Source organism: Phocoena phocoena, chromosome 11 (assembly GCF_963924675.1).
Source record: "Phocoena phocoena chromosome 11, mPhoPho1.1, whole genome shotgun sequence".
In the NCBI taxonomy this organism is placed as follows: domain Eukaryota; kingdom Metazoa; phylum Chordata; class Mammalia; order Artiodactyla; family Phocoenidae; genus Phocoena; species Phocoena phocoena.
Window position 1 is genome coordinate 68,416,123 of NC_089229.1, and position 24,758 is coordinate 68,440,880.

Sequence of the window (24,758 nt, forward strand, 5' to 3'; positions counted from 1 at the left end):
AAGAGGAAACACAAAGAGAGACAAAGGAAAATATTCATTATACTCACAGATCCTAGAGAGACATGCCACAGGGAGGCCACACAGGGTCAGAGGCTTGGAGGGCCAAGGGAGCAATCTCAATCAGCCAGGCGGGGTGCAAGAAAGTAAGGACCCGCAGGCCAGTACCTTTACAGGGGGTCAGGGCCACATAATCAAAAGGTGTGACGGATTTGACTGGTGTGTTTGAATGTCACTAGGTCACAGTCAGCGGAGGGCAAGAAGGGGAACTTGTGGCAAAGGCCAGTCTCCTCACACTGGTGCACCTGGTCACCTGGGTCAGGTGCTCACAGCCTGTTCATAGGGATGTGGAAGCAGCAGGAAAATATGGAGTTTAAAATTTACAGTACAAACGTTAACTTCCCCGGGCTGCTGGAAGGTAAGTTCAAACTCGCTCTCCCAGGTTTCCGTGTGTACACACTCACCTAACTCTTAGCGGGTCTATCCATTTCGATAGGCGTGTCCTCAAGGACACACAAAGAATCATCACGAGCACAGACAAGCTTAGGGAAATCCTGAAGCGTGATCACATTCCTCTGGAATCCAGGGAAGAAGTAAAGTCCAGCACAGGCTGTGAGATTACTGATGGCTGCCAGGGCAGAGAGCACCATGCTGAGATCTTCTGGGTCAGCACCAATGACAGGCTCTGTCCGGGAACTGTACAACTTCTCGTGGGGTCAACTAAATGACTTTCTCTGTCCAAAACAGAGGGCTGGTCAGGCAGGAGGTGGTGCCAGAAAAGATCCCTGCACGCAGGCAAAGTGGAGCGAAGCCGTGGGGAGTGGCCTTGCACAACCCAGTCCTGAGGCTCACCGGCTGCCTGCTCCCCATCTGGGATGCCTGAAACGGCACCTGTCTGGGAACCAGGAGGCTTCAGTTTATGTTCCAATTTTACTGCTGGCTATTGTTGTGACCTTGGAGCCAGGCAAATCAACCCTGTACATTTCTATTTACCCATCACTAATAAGTCTGAGTCACAGCCACAATAAAAATACAAATCAAAACGAACAGAACTGCTTCGACTACCACTGATACTCAGAATCAAATATGCAGCTTCAAGTCCACCACCAGAAAGCAACTAGACTTTGTCTTTGGCAAGGCTGTGCACCCCGTATTCCAGCCTGACCGCCTGTGCTCCCCCAGGTCTTCTAATGGCCTTTTTTCTCCCTTCTATCTGGAATCCTGCACAGCAACACAGCTACCACGTCAGAATGTTCTCCTGCGTTCTCCCATATACTAACACTCACCCTTCGAAATAGATCTCCCGATGATGCCGACTGTTAACGTCCTTGTTAGTTCATCACCCTCCCAAGTAGCGCAGACTTCAAGCCAGTGAAAATACCTTCAAGAAATGATTCTAGGTATGAGCATTAATAAAAGAGAAAAGAAAACAAACCACGGAAAACTTTTGTCAGTGTTCTTTCAAATCACACTCCTCTCCCACCCAGGACTATTTACCCTATAATTTGAAAAACAAACAAAACTTCTATTAATGTGGTTTTAAATGAACAAGTGATCAAGCACTCTTTGCTTCCAATTTTACTATGTATTGTTTAACCAGCTGGCTAGTTCCACCCTGGCACGTTATATTTCACTCATCAGTGAAGCGGTTTCTCTTAGCACCGTGTGTGAGGGTCTAGTTGCGGCAATTCCATTTGATAGCTGCTTTCGTAAGCAATTTCTGCCATTACCCCCCATAGGTGGGAAATGAGAAGAGGAAGTGGAGGCCAGGATTGGACCTGGAAAGGAAAGAATACCTTGGGCCCTGAATTACTCATCTCTACCAAGTACAGTAAAACGTACCGAGAAAGGTACTTGGTTAATAATTGCTTAATTAACAATGCTCTAACCTGAGTTAGTTTTATTAAGTCCTCGAGGTATCTTTTTACAGTGTTTGTATCCTCTGTCCTATGGGAACTAGAGCAGCCAGACAATCCCAGCACACTGGAAGCTGCAGCTGGTGGCCCTTTAGTGTTAATGGATGCACAGCTGACTGCACTGCAAACTAATGAAGGCACCTAATAAACAGGTATGGGAGGAAGTGGCTGTACAGTTGGGGTTTCCAGCTTCACCTTCCTTTTCTACTCAATGAGAGAGAACATTAAAGTAACAGGATAAGTTTTTTGTAAAGGGCTACCAAGTTCAGTAACTATTAGACATCAAATTCCCCTTTGAAGAGGGGTGTTCCTTGGGGATTATTTTAATGCTAAATTATCATTTTCCCAGCTTACCTTTCCTAACCTCTCATATCAAAAACCTTGCTTTTTTTCTCCCATGTTAAAGGCCACTCCAAGCAATGGTATAACATTTTCTCTAACATGAATTCTGTGGTCACTCTGAGCTCAAAATTATTTTACTCCACAAAAAGGAATTATGTGTTGACAATTCAAGCGTGTAGAAAAATGAAGATTCTGGCACTGTGTATACATTGGTTGAGAATGAAGATGGTAATAAACATTTAAATAATATCTATCATGAGTATCAAACACTGTATCTTGAGAAGACAAAGCTTAAAACTGTAGATATTCTATCTAAGTATAATTTGACCACATATATAGCATTTGTTCAAGTAATTCCTGCAAAAGGAAGTACTTATCATCTTGAGAATGCAATACTTAAAATAATCAGTTGTTGACAATCACCCTGAGTAATAATAAATATACTATTTTTAATGTATTATAAACTATCAGGATAGTTACTATCAACTCTCAGAGTCATTTACACTACTCGGGTATTCAGATCTTAAATTAACACAAAAGAGGTCAGATCATACCCACATCATTGCATTAAAATAATAGTTTTTCCTTCCTAAATATCTGACGAAATCTGTTTCTTCATGTGTTGATCTTCCTGTATCCCCAAGACTATCTTACCCACACTTTCTGGAACGTCTGAAACTTTTCTATTCTGAAATGATAAAATCACATGTGTAGCTCAAACACAAAGAAAAAAAATTCAAACTAGACTTAAAGCTAAGACAATAGAAAACAAACAAGCATTTACCTTTATTAAATCCATTAAATGACAAAACATTGTTGAGTTACTTGGTATTTTATGGGCAACAGCTTTTTGTTTAAATAAAATGAAAGAAAAAAACCCTAGAATTTGTTTCCTCAGATTTCTAGATGTATTGAGAATGCTTTATTTAGAATTTCCTGTTTAAAACTAAAACAGACATAGGTACACAGAAAATAGCAAATTCTTTAATATTTTGCATAATATAAACACAAGAAAAAAACCTTCAACATGTATTTTTCTTTTGTAGATGTCTAGTTATCAGTCAAACCATAATTTTTTAAAAATCACAGCCTTCTAAAAAAGAATTGTTATTTCTATGCAGGTGGATATCTTGGGGGGACCAAAGGTTTATATGAAATGTTGCTTATAGTCAAGTACAGGTCCATTATCCAATTATTGTAATTCTGAAATCCGAAAGACTCTATATTTGTAACTGATGTGTTGGTAAGACCTGACCAAACCTGAATTCATTTAGCAGCAAGACCTAACCTGAACTGATTTGAGGCTGTTTATAGCCTTTACACCGCTTCATGTGAATACATATACATATACATATACACATACACATACACATACACATACGTATACATTCAGCTACAGATATATCGATGTGTTTGATGATGGAGTATTTCCTCAGTCCCATAGGGCAAGCTACTAAATGTGAGCACATGCACTGACGTCTGAAACATGTCTGGTCTCGAGGTTTGGATAAGAAATGGTGGGCTTGGATTAAGGTACATAAATCCATACTGTGCTGTACTGAGTACTATTCAAGGTAAATGGGCCATTGCCTATGTTCTCATTACCTCAACCCATTATTTACTGAACTCATTATCTTCTCTAACTGGTTTCTCCTAATGAGTCTTTCTTTTTTTAAGAAGATAATCACTCCCTTAGTCATTCATCCCAATATTCCTAGTCACCCATAATTTCACCTTTACTCTCACCTCCTCACATCTCATCAGCTGTTGAAGCTTCACAAGGTTCCGAGAATCCCCACCCTGATGCCCACTGTACCACCCCTATTCCAGACTGGCCTGAACTATCTCAAGCCTGCATGACTGCACAAGGCTCCGAAAATACTTTCCTACTCTTTTCTACTCCCTTAACCTCTCCCTCTCCAATTCCCTCTAGATTCTGCTTCAAGATTAATCCTGCCATCATCTCCCATCTCGTTCAAATACTTTCCTTGATCCAAATACTGCAGCAGAAGGGAGAAAGACCAAAGTACAAGACTGGCATAAAAAGACAAAGAATTCAGACCCAGCCTACCTTGCTATTGCAACTCCTGCTCTTTCCTAACACAAACCTTTCACTCCAGTCAAAATGAGCATGACCTCCTCAGTTTTCCCCCACTCTAAAAAAAATCTAAACTGTTCTCCTCTCCTTTGCTCACACCATCTACCTCATGACCTAAAGTTTGTAATGAATTCTTTGCATCATATTTGACTATTTTAATCCCACTCATGCTTCAGACTCCCTTACATCCCACACTGGCAGCAAAGTTTTCTTTCCCCTTCCTGGCCCACCGTGACCTCCCTTCTTGAATTCCCACAACTCTCACAGTCTGTACATTTGATACTTGATGTGCATTTCCTTGTATTGTCAGAGTAATTAATTTTTCATGCATATGCATCTTATCTCTTTAACCAGATTTTAAATTCCTTGAGAGCAGAGACCACGACTGGTATTTTATAAATGAACAAATGAATACTCTACTATAGCTTACAATAAAAAGGCAACACTGGCAAAGATAACATGTAAAAGACAAAGGAATATTAATTTATTTATTCATTCAAATTTATCAAATAATACTACATTCCGGGCATTGTTTTAGGCACTGAGGATTAAATGATAAGCAACACAGCACAATCTCTGCCCTCGTGCGGCTTATGGTATGGCTAAGACGTGAAACATTAATGAAATAATTAGGCAAATAACTATATACATGAATATATACGTTTCCAAAAAGGAACTATGCAATATTAACAGGTCCAGCATCATTACTATACACTATACCTGTCAGAGCAGTCTGAGTCGGCCTGCCCTTCATCCATGTAAAAAAGAAAAGTGCAACTAATAGAGGCTTTCTGCACGTTAGAAAACAAAAAGAAATGAAGGAATACAAACAGCAAGAGCAGTCTGTTTGAGAAATACATTTGTCATAATCTTGATGTTCTAATATCCATCCCTAGATAAAGCTATTCAATCAGAAGGCATTATTTAGACTCTGATCACTTTGCCCTTCATAGAATTACTTTCAGTGAATACAATATCACAAATTTCTTTTATGCTTAAAAGTTATACTCTAAACTTTTATGAAAGTTTGCTTTAAAACACAAGAATACGAAATTCATTTCTGCACTTGCCACCTCACCATGCAGTGTGTCTTATACCAAAAAAAAAAAAAAAAAAATCCTTACCAGAGTTTAGGGCAAGAAATTCTAGAATTTAGTGCAAAGAAAAATTCCCCCATGAAACTTGCAATTTTCATTATTTCTGATATCCAAAGATATGTAATGTATCACATTTCCCCTTTTGCCCAGCCTCCAAGGAAGCTCAAAACCAATACAGTAGCAAAACTCATGAAATCAAAACATATTTGATTCTGTGGTACTCATTTACTATTCCTATTGTATTAAACATAAATGTTTTTGTAAGTCATTTCAATTCTTTTTTTGGAATAAAAATGATTTCTTCAATAAGCTCAAAAAATTAAGTTCCCCTTTCTATGTAAGCCTTATCAGCATAATAATTTTAGATTTCTCTATTCATGGATATCCCAAATGTATAATCCTCCAAAAGGGTAGGATGCATTATTTGAACACACACTTATTTTTTTAAACAATGGAATCATCCAAAAAAATTGAAAAGAGAGGCACTGGAAAAGTATAAACTGATATTCCAATGGAATCTAATTTTCATAAATCCTGATACAATACTTACCTCAACAAGATTCAGTGTTAAACCTAAAGAAATTTTTTAAAAATGTATTAATTCTCATTTCACATGTGCTCTTAAATTATATTCTGCATTTGGGAAATTTGTGACCAGCCTGAAGTCTTACAAGTTTAGTGCTACTATGTAGGAAAACCAACTCTCTCATTTTATCCCAATCATACAGCACAGGTGAGAGGGGAATAGTTTTAAATGCATTTAATCGTTTCTGTCTCTGATAGAGAGGCGTGGACATATATACACTACTAAATGTAAGGTAGATAGCTAGTGGGAAGCAGCCGCACAGCACAGGGAGATCAGCTCGGTGCTTTGTGACCGCCTGGAAGGGTGGGATAGGGAGGGTGGGAGGGAGGGAGACGCAAGAGGGAAGAGATATAGGAACATATGTATATGTATAACTGATTCACTTTGTTATAAAGCAGAAACTAACACACCATTGTAAAGCAATTATACCCCAATAAAGATGTTTAAAAAAAAAAAAAAAAAGCAATTTCCAATTTGCAAGAGTCAGCATTTTTATTCGGGACAAATCCCACTACAAATTATAAATCATGAGAGGGTTTCATGTTGTTAACTAAATAGTCACAGCATTGTAATATTCATGTCTCATAAAAAATAAAATTTATAACCAATGAACTGGATTAAATCAAGTGACCACAGAATCATTCACTCTTCCTCACGCATGCTTTAAAACGGCAATATTGTGTTGTCTTTTTGGAATCTACAAAGAAGAGACTTTCCATAATAAAATAAGTGAGGGAAGACTCAAGTTAATGAAATGAAAGCAGTAGTGGCACTCTATTTAATATTTTTATTTGGCATTTCATTGGAGAATTACCAAAAAAAAAGAAACTGTTTACTTGATCACACAAAATCATTCTGATTATTTTGTAAACCATTCCAATTTCTGTAACAAAAATTTCCGTACTTGTAGTGAACAATCCCACTCCTCTCAACATACATACACCATCATCACCATTACCACCACCTACCACAAACTTGCACCTACAAATCGTTAAAGGTTTAAATAAGGCCTTTAAAAAAAGTGAATTATGGGGCTTCCCTGGTGGCACAGTGGTTGAGAGTCCGCCTGCCGATGCAGGGGACACGGGTTCGTGCCCCGGTCCGGGAGGATCCCACATGCCGCGGAGCGGCTGGGCCCGTGAGCCATGGACACTGGGCCTGCGCGTCCGGAGCCTGTGCTCCACAGCGGGAGAGGCCACAACAGTGTGAGGCCCGCATACCGCAAAAAAAAAAAAAAAAAAAGTAAGCCATGACTAAATGTGATTTTAGTATAAGAGATAGGACGGCAATAGAATAACTTAATGAAATGCAGTAATTACAAAACCAAATGATCTGCCCTTATTATTAATATCATTACCTCCACCATATGATTTTCATTCAGTCTTTTATAATATAGGCTGATAACTTTTCTCCAAACTGTATATTTTGGTCTAAGCTTGCCTTAGCTTTCTACCCTGAGCAAGTTTATGGAATGGATTACAGATGCATCCAGCCATTGCTTGTAATGGATATCTATTGTTTTGCCTGCTCAGCACCCTTCGCCCACTTTTGAAAACTGACCATCTCTCGCTTACCCCCTCCCCTTGACCTCTTCTATCCATGATTACTATAAACAACACCATGCTTGTTCAATGTTCAGTGGATGGCCCAGCTCACACCCAGTTCCCCGTTATCCTCTGTGTCAATGACCCCCAACTCTCCACTTAACTTTAGCACCCACTCTCTAAAGAACACACCCTAGTTGGGAATCACCACTAAAGAATGCCTATACTTCTGTTCCAACATGCCATCTAACCACACCCATCAGTCCGTTCTCTCCTCTTACTCCCGTTTCACCTGTTCCATTTCATCCAAATCTTCAGGCCCTTGCCCACTCCTCTGAAACCACTGTTTTCCTCACCTCCTTTCCACACCCAGCCAGAACCCCCTACTAATCAAATCAATACCTCTTTTACTAGAACTCTCCATTGATTTTCCATCCTTTGTTTCCAGTACAGCAAGCCTGAGTATTCCCTGACCAGGTGAATCACTCAAATTCTGTTCCAGGTGACTGAGCTCTCACAGAGAAAGCTGCTCAACTATTCAGATTGGTATCATTCAAATTTATAGTGACTAACCACCTCAGCCCTCGGTGATCATCAGTAACCCTTTCATTTGTCCTAGTCAGTTCACATCTATATTCCCTAGAGTAGCTCTTCCGGAGTTGGACCACTTTCTTAAGCCCCTTGCTCATCAATCCCTCCATCTTTATCTTTAGCCCTTCCTTCCTCGTAGTGAAATAGAAATCACCAGGTGGGAGCACACTCACCTCTCTACTCCTCCAACTCAAATGTACCTACTAGAGTACCAACCTTGATCTCACTCATGACTATTTCTGAGGAACTGGGGTGTCTCCTCCTGTCCTCTTTAAGGCCACTGTTTGTGGCCTGTGTCCTAAGTCACAGACCAAAGCAACCTTCAGAGATGCTGTCTTCCTTCTATATCTTTACCTGCACTTCAGTCTAGCTTCTTCCCCATGACAAGCAGATCAATTAATCTCACTCCTCAAATAAAATCACCACCATCAAAAATAACAAGAGGGGTTTCCCTGGTGGTGCAGTGGTTGAGAGTCCGCCTGCCGATGCAGGGAACACGGGTTCGTGCCCCGGGCCGGGAGGATCCCACATGCCACGGAGAGGCTGGGCCCGTGAGCCATGGCCGCTGAGCCTGCGCGTCCGGAGCCTGTGCTCCGCAACGGGAGAGGCCACAACAGTGAGAGGCCCGCGTACCGCAAAAAATAAAAATAAAAAAATAACAAGTAAAACAAAATCTCCCCTTAGCCTTTTTTCCATGTACAGCTACTTCCCATTTCCTTCTTCCATTTCCTCATCAAATTTCTTGAAACTACATATTTTATAATATAAAATATGTACATTTTATATGTTTATGCAATAGAAACAGATGGCAACAGTTTGAGGAGTAGAGATTGAGAAGAATATATATATAATGTTATGTGTATGTATGCATATATATTTGTTGTTTATTCCCGAAACCATTGCCATCTGTTTCTCACCAAACTTCTAGACTGAAAATACCCACACTAGGTCACCTATGATCTTATAATTGCTAAATTCAAAGTTTCACTGCTAAGTTCTCTCCCTAATTGACCCAGTAGCATTTAAAACTTTCTTTCTCCCCGTAGCACTTATCACCTCTTTGCATTTTATACATTTAGCTGTTTAGAACCTTTCTCCCTCCTGCAGGATGTGTCTATGAGGGCAGATACCCTGCTTTTTTGATTCGATGTCTAGAACAGTGACTGGCATAATAAGTAACCAATGAATCTGTTGAATAAATTGCACCCACCTCCTGGCCAAAATCGACTGGGCCAGAGGTAGGAACCACACCCAACCTGGGTCAACTTCGTTTAAATCTAAGAGTTTAAACTTGGGACCAAGAGTCAAGCCAGTCTGTCTAAGTGAATATAAACTGATCTTCAGTGTGAAAGGAGAATAAAGCAGGTATGAGAGAGAAGTCGAGACAAAAACATCCTGGTAGAATTCAAGCCCCTGGTTCCATTATCCCATTTATCAAAACAAATTCTACTCTTGGTCTCTGTGAAATATCCCAATACCCGTATAGTAAGTTACCTTTTAAACTTAAACAAATTTAGTCTCTTTTTCTGTTGCTTACTACCAAGAGATTCCTTACTATAATACTGTTCTGTGGTTGATCAGGCTCAAAATAAACATTCTAAAGCCAGTGTTCAAAAACAAAAAAAAAAACAAAAAAAAAAAAAAGGAAAGAGAGAAATGAAGGGAAAAAGTTAAGAGTTCCTGTTCTAATTCCCTGAATGAACAATATGTGTAACTATATGGGCAATGGTTAACTTACTTTAATGAGAATGTGGTGTGATATGGAAGCATTCTCTTTATGATTTACAAACCTTTTATGATATCATACTTAGGTACTACTTATGGGAAAAGAGCTATTTACATGTCTTCTTTAAATAAGATTACACATACAATCATTTTAGATGTAACACCATTTTATAAAATTAAGTTTAGAACTAATTTTACCTCATGCTAGTATTCCTAAGGCCATAGAAAAGTACACCATTAAACACAGAACAGTTGAAGAACCAGAGCTACAACAGCACATAACTAATTAAGGCTGGAAGGCAAACTGAAATGCATTCTAAACTGGCATTTAGAAATAACAAAGCTCTATCTTGGAGTATAGAATTAAATAATTATCTGCACTACATTTCATGAGTACTTACCAAACAAACGCTGATGGAACAGAAATTTGCCAGCTATTAGTCCTATGAGAATGGCAAGTAGCCATAGAAGCACCTTCAAAAGCCTCCAGCCAACTTCTCTAGGGTATTTATTTGTTACAAATGAAAAACAGTTTCCAACAACAATAACGTTGGCTTCTGTTTGGCTATGAGAAACTGGGTCCTCCGCAAATATTAAGAAGTTAAAGAAGATCACCAAGTAAGCCACAATCAACCGAGACCAGGGATGCTGGAAATAATAACGGAAGTCTTTACCCATCCTTCAAAACTTCAGTTCCGTAGTTTACCTGCATAAGAAAAGATACACAGGGTTAGAGCAGAAAAACAAGTAGTCTCTGTCTTCCTGTTATCTGTTCAGATTTATAACAGCTCAATAGACAGGTATTTGGAAAAGACCTATTCCTATTTATGGCACCAAGACAAGCCTGAGATCGAGGATTATCCCTTCCCCATCATCTCATCATACCTCTGATCTATGGGGATTTAGGAAAGAAGGAGAGTATTGGAAAGAGTAGGGGGAGAGGGAGGGACATGAGAGGGCAGATCATGGTCCAAAATTGGGATGATGACTGAAATCATAGGTAAAAATCATCTCAGGAGGCAATATACAGCAAAAAAAAAAAAAATAATGCAACACTCTTCCTCTTTTAGATTATCATTTTTATGTTACAATCATAATACATATAATTTAAAAATTAAAGCAATGTAGAGGTAAACTGAGGACATTAATATAAACATCCTCCTGGGCTTCCCTGGTGGCACAATGGTTAAGAATCCACCTGCCAATTCTGGAGACACGGGTTTGAGCCCTGGTCCGGGAAGAACCCATGTGCCATGGAGCAACTAAGCCCTGAGCCCTAGAGCCCGTGCTCTGCAACAAGAGAAGCCACTGCAATGAGAAGCCCGCGCACCGCGCCCGCAACAAGAGAGAGCCCGCGGGCAGCAATGAAGATCCAACGCAGCCAAAAATAAATAAATGTATCAATTTATTTATTAAAAACAAAAAATCCTCCTCTGACCAAACCCCTCTCCTCAGAGTTAAGGTCCCTTAATAATTTGATGGATATACTTTCAGACCTTTTCTTTTTTTTTTTCACATTGACAGAAATGTGTGTGTGTGTGGGCACAAAAATGTTCACAGTCTACTTGCCAAATAATTTCAACACAGAATACGGTTCATGAAATAGCTAAGTCTATGGCAGAGTAGTTGCATGTAGGAGAGCTTTTAGGCAACTCTGCTTGTGGGAAGTGAAGAGGAAGGGGAAGATTTCACAGAGGAGGACATACCCAAATTGGAGGTTGGGGTATCACTAGGATTTTTTCCCCAGTGAAGGAGGCAAGGATGCTCAATCTAGGCATGTGCAAAGGCACAGAGGCATTGCAAAATATGTGATATGCCTAAAGGGCTAGGCCCTAACATGGATGTACACTTTGAGTACAGAAGCTTTCCTAAAATGCTGATGTCCAGGCCCCACCCCCTAAGTCTTGCTCAGCTCCTCTCTCTTTCCTCTTTGGGAGCCAGCCTGCCCATAGGAACACAAGCCTGTCTAGGTCCATCAGGTGTGGGACTGGGTGATTCAGTCTATCTAATTCTGTGGTTCAGTTTTGGTGAGCCCATTTGGTGCTCAGACTAAGCTATAGTTCTTTTTTTCCCCCGCAAGAAAGCTGATTAAATCTGGGGTAATAATAATAAAATTCTCATTTTACATGTGGCTAAAAATACAAAGAGCAAGTCAAAAACCTGAAGTAACTTGAAGTCAGTGGAAGATCTGAGAATAGACTCCAAGGCTGGCTCCCAAGTTCCAGTCCAGCATTCTGGGCTGATGAATGTCAAGTAAACCCACTATCTAAGCTAATGAGGACTTGGCTTAGCTATTTTAGAAAAGCTATGTAAACACACAAAACAACTGGCAGTAAAATTTAGCACAACAAATAGTTACTGTGCCTTGGATTCTAAATCTTCTAAGCAATTACAAGTCCTTTGTGATCTTCATGAATACTCCAAAATATCTGTTCCCAGCATCTGTAGCCCAGATCGCTAAGGAATGGTGATTTTTTTTTTTTTATGTAAGGTTCATCACCCAAAGACCTGTGTGGTTCTCACACCAAAGAGAGCAGAGAAAGTGATGAAGAAAAAAACACATCATGCATTTTCACAGTATTCAATATGCTAGAAGGCCAGAATGGGTCAGCTGTCAACTTGATTTTATGTAACATCTTTGGAAATGTCGAAAGACCACTATTAGAAGAGAATACATAGAAACACCTCAAGGCCAATGAGTCTTGAAGCAGCAATAGTTCCTACATGCCCATCAGAACTGGACAGGGGTGTCAGTTAACAAGTTAACAGGTTTCTACATTGCTTCTCCTACCAGTGAGGAATTCTGGTGTGATTGTCCCACCACCTCCCTTCCCCACCCACACACAAGCAAGGCAGCAGGATTTAGAACACTGACTACATATAACCTCGATTGTTTGTTAAATAAATGCTTTGTGGAGAGTTGGCATATACTTATTTTATTGTTGCTGTTGTTAATTTCAGAACCTTGCTTTGTGGGCTATGTAATGTCCACATGTCCAAACTGAATGACAACATTCAAACAATTTGGAGACAGCTGTTCCTCGCCAATATTTATATTGTTTCAAGAGAGAGAACTATAGTACTGAACAACAATCCTGCCCTAGTAGAGATCCTAATTCCCACAGCATGCTATGAATGCTACTATCATTCCTATGTTACAGGTAGGAAAACAAAGGAGCAGAGCAGGTGCTGCCTATGTAATTTGCATATCTAGCGAGTGGAAGAGCCAGCACTTCAATCAAAATCCATTCCTAGCCCTTGATCTAATATACCACAACAAAGCCGGAAGTGTTTGTTGCAATAAATAGTTCCCATCATGTTTACAGCTTAGTCTTCATCTCCCCTAACTAGATTCAGTGACTTAGATACTAGCTTAGTGAACAGGATCATTTGGTCTTTTTATTTTATGCTAAACGTGGTTATTTATTCTTGCCTCATACACTAAAGGGAAGCGATGTCTTCTAGAGGATCCCAAATTTCCAAACCTACATCATAACTTAAACAACACCTGTGCTTATCTCCACTTCCTGACTTCGTATACAAGGTTACCAAAAGTTTGCCAAGTGATCTCAGCCTGTTATCCAGAGCACCAAAACTGCTTTCCTCTCTGTAGTTCCCATAAGGCGTCCTGATGAACAGTACAACCATTTGGTGACTCTAATGTTAACAATCCAGGATTGAGGTGGTTCAAATTGACAATGCTCCACTGTGTACACAGTCTAAAAATGTTTTTTAAAATTCAATTCTGCTACCACAGTTGAGCTTTTATCGTAAACAAATGTGCTTTTATCGTAGCTCTTAGCAGATCACAGTGAAATGATCTGTTTTTTATGTGTTTGTCTCCCTCACTAGAACACAAAGTCCCCAGAGAAGGGGCTGTTTACTTTCAGAGCAAGCAAAGTGCTGAACTCATAGGGGGTAATCAGTAAGCACCTAGTGGATAAGCTGAGCAGAGATCAGTCCCCTCATTTAGGTGAGATGAGAAGGCAGAGCAATCTGCCATTCCTTCCACTAAGGGAAGAGAAGAACAGCTGAGTCCAAAGACTGCAAGGATGACTCAGCCAGGAACAAGCACTGACACACCCCATGCCCACCCCTACAGTTCCTATCTCATTCCAGCCCCAGGTTCTGCACTGTTATCATTATTACTAAGGCTAACATTTATTCAGGACTTAGCATATAGCCGACACCATGCTAATGAGCTTTACAGACATCTCATTTAAATTTCATAGCAGTCCAATGAAGAGATAATCTATTGTAAGCAATGTTGAAGCTGAGTTTAGTAACTTGCATGACAGAACAAAACAAGCCTATGCCACAGCCAGCATTCACATCCCAGCTACGTGGCTTCAACATTCTATGCTACACCTTCCCCACGCGAAGACAGACATTCCAAAATCTTGCCCTTTTCATGTTGCTTATAAAGTTCCTAATAATAAAGCCCACTGATATAAAAGATTCAAAGTACTTGTAGGATAAATGAGTCTACTATTACTCTTCAAACTGACTTGGTAGCATGATCAGAAAGAACTGGGATTCCTCAAATTTTTTCCTTCTCCTTTGAGCATCAGTATACGTAGTTGAGTCTATCTGATTGTCCTTTTGCGACGCATCACTGATATTCGTTCTGTGATTTTCTAACTCTGCTTAGGGAGAACACTGCACCTCTGAGAACTAGACTAATTCACACCATTCAATTCTCTCTCCTGATAATATCATCATTAGGTAGATGCCCCCATCAATACCTTGGAAGCCTCTGCTTTTTCACATAAAAGCAGCGACAAAGATGATGGTTAACTACAGGCTTAAACTTTATATACTGTCTGATAATCCATAGGCCTTCAGTCATGGTTTCCAACTCTAGAAGGACTAATATTTAGAGTAGATACTAGAAATGTCATGCATTTTACTACAAGCCAGTATTTCACCTGGTACTAAAGGCTAAGAATGGAAAAATGGAAGGTAGGGTAATTACACTCAAGTTGGGAAGATCAGCTGAGCAAAGGCACAGGAAAGGCTATCTGGGATAGGCACAGAGATGTATCAGTAGTTCTGTGTGGCTGGAACATAGAGCACTTGGGAGTATCCTGGGAGAGTTAAGGATAATTTGGGGGTGGTTCAAAGAAGATTATACAAAAGTACTGTTCTGTATTTTACTGAGTAGACACTATGGATTCAAAGTTTTCAGATCCGAAACTGTTTGGAGCAGGGTTTTAAAAAGATTTCTCTGCCAGCTTGGAAAATGATCCACTGGTATGAGGCATGATGAAAATGGCAAGACTAGTTTGGAGGCACCTCCAACAGTTTACGTAAAAGATAAGCAGGTCCTGGACCTGGACAACATCGATGCCCTAATAATTGTTGTAATAATTTGTTTGATTACACCAAGAGTACCCTGCCTTCCTCACTTATTAGGATTTTTACAAATAAGTGAAAATACTCAAGGACTTCAGGAGTATGAATTTCATGTTTCCTCAGCAGGAACCCTGGCTCAGGTGATACTTTTTGCATAATGACAAGTATCATCAAGATAGAGCGTATCACTTCTATTTTTAAAAATTTATGAATGCATATGGCAAAGTCCTTGAAGAAGTAATAAAATATGCTATACAAAATACATTGTTACCAGCCAAGTAAAACTCCCTCAGAGCCCAGCTCTGCTAACGTAGGTCTTAGCATCTAGTGATACCTAACCAGGTAATAACATCGTTTTCATCGTGGAGCACTATTCTAGGATAAAAAAAGAATTTCTCCAAAGTTTTTGAAGCTCCTTGGTATTTATGTCTGAAAATTCACCTGTAACGCTTCTTAGCTCTTGTCAAAGGGCTTATTAAAGATGACTGCGCCTGTACTCTGCCAAGAGTGTGAACTTTATTCCAGCACCTTGAGTCTAATTTCCTAAAAAATAATGTTTAAAAAGACTTCTTGTGCTTTATTTTTTGCAGTATGCACTTTGTGCAGCAGACAGCTGTGTTTTGGACGCTTCTTGGCTGTATTAATACAAGACAAAGTTAAAGGGTATCTTCTTCAGTTACCTAGCTATAGTATTATGCTAATGTATGTAAAGTTCCTTGCAGTTAACAGAACACTTTTTACAATCATTTCATTTAATCCCTAGGAAATCATCGCTTTTAAAATTGCCTATCAAAAGGGCAGACAGAACTTTAAATTATTTAATACTGTTTCCTTAAAAGATAAATAACGATAGCCTATGTTTATGTCACATTTTACCTCTTAGTGTTCTTAATGGGTGAAATCACACCTTTAGAATGACTTTATAGAAATGATCAAAGGAATCAGGAAAGCAAAACAAATGGCGGTGGGAGGAATATGGTCCAGTTCTACCTGACCCTGCTACTCACTAGCTCCGTGACCTTGAGGGAATCCCTAACCGCCCTGAGATTCCATTTCTTCACCAGCAGAATCCTAATGCAAGTACTTTCCTCATAGGGTTGTAGTGAAGACTAAAGGAGATTTCATTTGTAAAGTGCCTGGTCACTTTCAGGAACTTCCTACCCTGAGGACCACTCTTAAAATACAAGTGTCTCTTGGTCATTCCCATTAAACATGAGCATGAAAATAATATCAACTCTATATTACATTTACTGAGTGCTTTTCACATGCTACTCTCAGTGTCAAAGGATTTTAATATAACAACATAAAGGATGAATATCTTCCTTAATTTACAAATATTGAAAATGAGGCTCAGAGAGGTCAAGCTACTTGTCTAAAATCATACACAGAAAGTGGTGAAGTCCACTTTTTGTTAATTCCATGCTAATTCCATAATCTCTTCATTCATTTGTTCACGATTTACCAATTGCCTATTTGTGCCAGGCACTGGCCTATGTGGGAAGGTTACTAACAGACAACACCCCTGTTGCCCTGCATCTTAGAGTCTCAACTGAGGAAAACAGACATTAAACAGAGAAAAATGAAACACACAGTATTTTAGAAAGTTATAAGTTGCTGGAGAAAATTAAAACAGGAGAAAGTTAATAGGGGGTGTCAGGAGTGAGGGAAGTTGAAGAAGCCCTCACTATAAGGTGACAATTGCCCAGGCGTGAAAGAAGGAAGCGAGGCAAGCAGATATCTGGGGAAAGAGTGATCCAGACAGAGGGAACTCCCAATTGTAAAGGCCTGTGCTGGGTGCATGACTAGTGCATTTAAGGAACAGCCAGGAGTCTAGTGTGACTGGACAGGGTGTGGGTGCAGAGGAGTATGAAAGGACTCGAGGTCTGGGAGGCAGTATCACCACCAGGCCTTGAGGCCATCCTACCATGCGGGCTTCACCCTGTGGGAGATGGGAAGCAGAGAGTGATGCAGTCTGACCACTCTGCCTGATGCTTGGAAATTTATCAGATTCTGGATACATTTAAAAAGAAGAGATGACAAGATGTACTGATAGACTGGATGTGGACACGGCCTGGCAAACCCCAGAATGGATTTGCCATTTCCTGAGATGGGAATGCATTTCTTGAGATGAACACTGTTGGAGCAGACAGGCAACATAATGACAACTAACATTTTGTAGTGCTTTTTATGTGCTGGGCTCTTGGCAAGCATTTTTCATGCATTATTTCAATTAACATTTAGACCAAACCTTCGGATTCACCAGTGAAGAAACAGAGATTTTAAAAGGTTATAATTTGCCCAAGGTCATACAGCTACCAATTGGCAGAAGCAGAGAGAACTATCTCTTTATTACCCCAAAGTCAATACTCTTAATTACTGTGTATTCCCTACCCTGAAAAGTATAACACCTAATAAATTTCCAATGGGGAGGGAGCAAGGGTAAGAATTAGGTGATGATGTGCGCCTAGTAGGCACTCAATAAATCTTTGCTGATGGATGAGTAAATGAAAAACTGTGTGATGACGGTTGGATAACAGACCAGCCCTGGGTGAAAAAAAAGCACTGAATATTCCATTCCAGACAGAACAGACTCTGGATAATGGAATATCCAAGTCTATAAAATGAGAAATGTCAGAAGGTGAGAAAACCAAATATATATTTGCCTAGACCAGTCCTGAGGTAAGGATAGGTCTTAGTTTACTATCTTGAATTGTTAGACGAAAAGGCAGGCAGGCATGAGGGGATGACACACAGTATTTTTATGTAATGCAAATGCTTAATACAGGTTTTAAAAATACAAGCAGCGGTAATAACAGAAGTAAAATTGGAACTTCTTACTTTTAGTCCAATGCAAGAGACCACACAGCCTTTTAAATAAAAATCAACCTTTTAAGTCAATCAATGAAACCACCATAAGTGGCTCTGTACAAATACCAGGATTGTATTTGTGGTACCCTAGCTAATTTAGAGGATCGCATCCATAAATCACTTCCTAGACTTTCTCTTCACATAGTTTCAACCTTTAAATTATGTTCTTCCCTTGTTATTGTCCTTCAGTCTTTGGCATAACAAAGCACTGAACCCATGCAAGTGTTTAAAATAGAAAACATGAAAGCAAAGCAGCTCAGGGGTTCTCTCTGAACTAACACATTAGCCAACTTTCCATCAAAATGGCAAGATTTTGATCAAAATGTCATTTTCGTGTCCTAAAGTTGAAAAATAATCACCAATGAATTCTTTAAAAATATTTAGACTTCCTTTTCATTACATGTGTTGATGATAAAAAATTAATTGCCATGATCATATTCTAAACATAACACCAAATAAAGTAACAGTTAATTAATAAAATAAAATTCATTCATATCTGAAATTGCTTTTAATTGACTGACAGTTTTAAGAAGCAAATTAAGTACAACAAACAAGTACTGGTTTCTGATCACAAGGATCAGGTGAAGGTGGGATGGGGTGGGAATAAATATGAGTCAAAATGTCAAAATCCATAATTACCTTTAAAGTAAAGATTGGGGGAGAAGGAATAGAGCTGGAAAGTATAAGCATGGCAAAAATTCAATACTTTACAACAAAAATTGCTTTTACAGGGATTCTACTACACTTTACATTCAATAAATTGGAAGAACTTTTTTTCTGAAGACAAAACAAAACCCTGAAATCTTCCTGGAAGTCCTTCTCTGGATTTCAAACAACATATCATTTATAACTAGGGGGAAAATACATTTATTCGAATACATTTATTCAACATACTTTTACTCGAAAAAAAAATGTTGTTCATGAGACTTCTACCTACACATAAATACTAAAATAAGCATGTGATGTTTACGAGCATCTCTCTCTCATACACGCACACTCGTTTATTGTTCCACAGCGAGTAGAATGAATAAGGGCAGCCAGAGTGGACCCACATGAGTCAAACACACTTGTGGGCCTCTGGCATTTTCAAAAATAGGACTCGACAAATAGCTTTATTAATCACGATGAAGACAGTAAACACCCAAACACTGAAGTTTTGTGGGGTTTGGAGGGGTTTGTTTTTTAAGGCGAACACTCCTGAACTACAACCTGTTAATTTAATTAACGAACAATACTGGGGCTTTTACTCTGTTCGCATCCTGGGAACCCCTGAAGCGAGGAAAGTTCACCGTCCGTCCTGGCGACGACCCTCACCCTCGGATCCCGGTAGTTTGAGGGCCCCCCGCCCCCGCGCCGCCCCGAGCCCTCCCCTAGCCCTCCTCCTCCTCCTTTTGCTGGAGGGCAGGTGCGCGCCCCCCTCCCGGGCACTGCACTGCCCCTCGGCGCGCCGACCCCGGGAAGGGAGGAGAGGAGTTGCTGGGCAGCGGGCCGGGGGACGCGGCCGGGGCCGCAGTCGCGGGCAGGACGAGGAGGCGGCGCGGCTGCGGGCGGCCGGACCGGGAGGGCTCCGCCGCAGCGGGACCGAGCGGCGGGGAGGCGCGCGCGGCCGCCCGGGCCGCGTACTCACCAAGGGGGCCGCGCGGGCTCGGGGCGTCCGCACTCGGGAGACCCGGTGGAGCGCAGCCCTCCGCCGCGCCCGCGGCCTCGCTGGGAAGCGCGGCGAGACGGGCCGGCGGCGTCGCTGCCACCGCAGCTGTCACCGAGCTATAAATACCGGCTCGGCCCACACCCGTCGCCGCCTACGCCGGGGGCCCTCCGCAAAGTCCGCCGGCCGCGGGCCGGGCAGCGGGAGCGCGAGGGCGACAGCGCCGCGCAGACTGCGCCGGCTCCAGCTGTGCGGCAGCTTCCGCAGCTGGAGGCATGGCCTCCTGCCGCCCCCGCCCTCCCGCTCCCTCCTCTCGGGCCCGCGCCGCGGCCCGACTCCAGCCCGCGGGTCTTGCGCCGCAGCCGAGCTGCCCGGGCCGGGCCCTCCTCTGCAGAGCCGGTGGCGGCGGCGACGGGCGGGGACCGACTTCGGTACCCGGAGGGGTAGGGGGTGGCGGCCGGGGACGGCAGGGCTTCAGCCTAGCCTGTCAACAGCAGCCCCTTCTTCCCGGGGGGAATCGGCCGACTTCTTATAAAACCCACCATCCTGCGGGCAACCAATGAGGTTCCCAGGTGGAATGTCTTCTAAGAGCTGCAAACTTTCTAACGCGGTCGGGTCACAGGGCATCCTTCCTGCTTTTGTCTATTGGTGGCGTGGAGGGCTGGGGGTGGGAAGAGACAGAGCCCGCGACGATCTGAGAAGTCTGAAACTTACTTTCCAGCCTGTCTAACTTACACAAAACATATGCTCATATATTCACACATGTACACACTTTTATAAGCACAAACATTCATACACACTTAGAAGTGAGCTGCATATGTATACACACATATATAAATGCATACATGCATTGATGCACACATATATACGGAAGCACACAGGAGCACAATTTTTAACCTTTTTGCAGCCTGAAGCTCTCAATAAACTATAATTCTATAGTGCTCAAGTGATTCCTTTGCAGCATGCCGGAGGAAGACCCTCTGACCACATTTAACAGGTTCCTTTCTTCCTGTTGTAGCGTCTTTTCCATTATATATGTGTGTGGCCTTGTTTCCATCCACACCCAATAACAACTGCTACCTCAATTTACAGGTTGCTTATAATGTATTAAAAACTGCTATCCGGCATACTGATATTCCATGCTAACAGAAGTGACCACTAGTTTGTATAGTCAAATGGAAAATGGGATAATTCATATCTACTTAACAGTAGCAAACTTAGGAGGAGAACAGCCTCTCTCCTGGACTGGCAGCATGATTCAGGAATAAATTGGGTAGCAACGGGGAGAGCTGAGATGTCAGCAGATTTTGAGATGGTATAGAGAGAGCCATTCCCAAGTCCTGCAGTGTAGCTAGTGTACACAGGGATCGTTGGGAGTCCACTGCCATACTTCTCACTAGTTTGACATTTGTTCTACTTCTAAGAATGACCACATATATCTACATTGTAGTCACAGTTTGTGATCATCTTATGGAACTCTCAGCATAGTGAAGCTTTCACAAGTTTTCCCAGAAAGTTATTTCCTATGCTAGGACTTTGTACATTTTACTGTGACATTTCTTACATTTGCTGTACTTTTTTACAACTTCTTTTTCTCCCCCACTAAACAATAAACTCTTTGAGGGCAGAGACTAAATCTTACTCACCATTGCATCCTCAATACCTACTATAATGAGTTATAGTAATGGCTCAATAAATAGCAGATTAATTCCACAGTTTAACTATTAGAGTCTACTGTGGTTTTGTAACTATAATTAGGATTATTTTACAAAAAATTATTAAACCATGTAACTAATTAACATGACTTCTATATGCTATATATATATATTTTTTAACTGTAGATTTACAATATTATATTACTTTCAGATGTGTAGCATAGTGATTCAGTATTTTTATAGATTATATTCCAGTCAAAGTTATTATAAGATAATGGCTATATTTCCCTGTGGTGTACAATATATATTTGTAGCTTATTTATTTTATACATAGTAGTTTGTAGCTCTTAATTCCCTACCCAATGTTGCCCCTCCCCCCACCCCTCTCCCCACTGGTAACCAGTAGTTTTTTCTCTATATCCGTGAGTCTTTGTTATATTCATCCATTTGCTTTATTTTTTAAATTCCATGTATAAGTGATAACATACAATATTTGCCTTTGTCTGACTTATTTCACTAAACATAATACCCTTCCAGGTCCACCCATGTTGTTGCAAATGGCAGAACTTTATCCTTTTTTATAGCTGAGTAGTATTCCATTTTATATATATATATATATATATATATATATATATATATATATATATATACACACACACATACTACATCTTCTTTACCTGTTAATGGACACTTAGGTTGCTTCCATATCTTGGCTATTGTAAATAATTCTGCAATGAACATTGAGGTGCATGTATCTTTTCAAATTTGTGTTTTTGTTTTCTTCAAATGTATACACAGGAGTGGGATTACTGGATCATATGGTAGTTTTATTTTTTGTTTTCTGAGGAATCTCCATAATGTTTACCATAGTGACTGCACCGATTTACATTCCCACTGACAGTGTACTAGGGTTCCCTTTTCTCCACCTCTTCACCATATGCTATATTTTCCTTATGTCTTCATTTAAAGCAAAGAATCTTCAATCAGTTAAAACTGGAAAATATTAAAGCTTCAAAAATTGTACAGCATAATACTGAGGACTGTGGGTTCTTAACTATCATCCCCTCCCCCAAAGAAACAAAACAAAGCAAAACAAAAGACACTTTTCCTGTTCCTGAAAGACAGTGTGTCAACACATTGTATTTCAAAGGATATTGGGGTAAAAATCATCGAGCAGCTTCTCTTCTGTCTACTTGAAAAATAGAACTCACTCCACTCCATGATTGGTTGAATTACTCTGGTATCTACTAGAGTGAATTTCAGTTCATCAGAACTGAAATGTCTGGCCTCAGTTACACAGTACTCATTACTCTACCTTTAGATCCCTGCCTTCTTAACTTACGGTCAGGCTTCCTTTAATAATAATTTAAAAAATAAACTTAACCAATGCTTACTATTTGTTCTTAATTGAGAGATCTCAAGTTTTAAAGAATACAGTTCTCCAGGACCACTTCAAGGCAAAATATTGAAATGGGCAGGATTTTCTTCAATATCAATGCTCCCTTTTTACCACTGACAAGAAGCTTGTGCTCTTTGCTTCAATAGCCATCCATGATCTCCAGTTCACCCCTATCTAAGAACCAGACAGGAGAATAGCCTTTACACTTGATCTTTGTCACAATAACATGTAGTGATAAAAGCTTGATTTATGGAAGGCTTATTGTGCACCAGGTCCATTTCATGTATTAAAGTGTTTAATCTCTGCAACAGACCTGTGAGATGCTGCAGTTAGTTTCACTTCTATGTTTGTCTTTGAGGAAAGAGACAAGCAGAGACTGAGCAGTTCATGCAGGATCTCACGACTAGCCAGAGTGGTGGAGTAAGGATCAGAAACCAGGCAGTGTGTCTCGCCAGCCCACATTTTAACCTCTCATCTTATACTTCCTCCCTGTGTACCTCAAAAGGGATGTGGGTATTACAGTTAGGAGGCCTGGAATAAGGAATATGGGTGTGAATTCTGGTTCCATCACAACCCTAGCTGCAACTCTGAGCAAATTGCTACTATAAGATTACCGTAAGAATCCCTAGGTCTTCTTTTCTTCACCATTAAAGTGTAGATGTTACATCTGGACATGGACTTATGGGCCCAAGGTAGGTCTTTCGGCCTGTTCAAGGACAGATCCTATTCAGGATTTAGGCTACTGTTCTCCCTATTCTCCGGTCTCTTTCCATCCCAGTTGCCACCTACCACACAGAACTACTGGGAGTTTCAAGTGCCTTAATGTGTGTAAGACACCTATAGAATGCCAGGTGCATGATAGGCTCTCAGCAAAGGCCATTCTTCCTTCCCATCAAACCTTATGTTCTATGAAAACTTTCCTCCAGACCAGAATCTGTTGGTCCAGTGCACAGATGGCGACTGTTTACTCACAGAAATTAACCATTTCTCTAGTGTTGGTCACCAGTGTTTGAAAATGGTATTATAGATAGGAGCCCCAAGAAGAAACCAAGATGGCAGAGCTGCATATCTTGCACTCATCCCATCCATATTTTAACACAGACAGCTCCGTTTCTTTTCTTTATAGGCAGTAAACTGGCCACAGTTTCAGACAATGTCAGGGCAATGATATAAATAGTTTAAGTAGGAAACTCTCAAATGCCACTATCCAGTCTTCTACCTACTCTACTTCCACATACAGAGTCAACCCTGCAGACAGACAGGCTTAAAATATGTCTTGTTTATATATAATTCCTTTGTACAGTCTGACCCAAGAGGGCAGAAATTAGAAGTAACCACATGAGATGATGTTCTTCTGTTTGCCTCATCTATCCCAGTAGATTAATAATACAGTTATACTCTGTATTTTAAAAAAAGGAAAAGACAAGCTCAATATACACTTCAAAATTTGGTGAAAACTTTGATCATGACCAAACTGTATCCTCTCTAAATGGCCCTTTGAAAGCAAAAGGAAACTATAGGCGGAAGCATCAGTAGTCTGTACCAAGTCTATCAGGAAACCCTTTCATCAGTGATTTGATGTACTCCAAGCAAAATCATTTTTAACTTCCAACAGGTCAATCAGGATGATGCTTATTGCACACTCCATATATAAACAGCATAATTCCCTTGTTTCCAAAGAGGCAAGAATAGAAATTTGAAACTGATCCATAATTTTCTTCTGGTATTTAAAGGTCAATGACTTCATTGCCAGGATTTTCCTCAGCAGACATAATTGTAAATGTCTAGCCCCACTGTACCCAGAATACACTGATATATTTTATAAATTTATTTATTTTTGGCTGCGTTGGGTCTTTGTTGCTGCGCACGGGCTTTCTCTAGCTGCGTTGCTGTGCGTGGGCTTCTCATTGCGGTGGCTTCTTTGTTGCGGAACGCTGCCT

The 24,758-nt window shown here is 40.6% G+C and overlaps 1 protein-coding gene across 2 annotated transcripts in view; it reads right to left on the reverse strand.

The window, feature by feature from the left end:
• TMEM117 (transmembrane protein 117) overlaps positions 1-20,014 on the reverse strand; it is a 556,152-nt gene extending 536,138 nt beyond the window's left edge. Inside the window, exons 1-2 of one of the 2 annotated variants that reach the window (XM_065887475.1) lie at positions 19,747-20,014; positions 10,298-10,602 (exon numbers count right to left, since the gene is read on the reverse strand). In XM_065887475.1, coding sequence (XP_065743547.1) covers positions 10,298-10,574 — 277 coding nt within the window. In that variant the 5' untranslated portion in view covers positions 10,575-10,602; positions 19,747-20,014. Of the gene's footprint in view, positions 1-10,297; positions 10,603-19,746 lie in introns of those variants that run through there. The other variant, XM_065887476.1, reaches the window with a different exon arrangement.
• Positions 20,015-24,758: the final 4,744 nt, after the last annotated feature.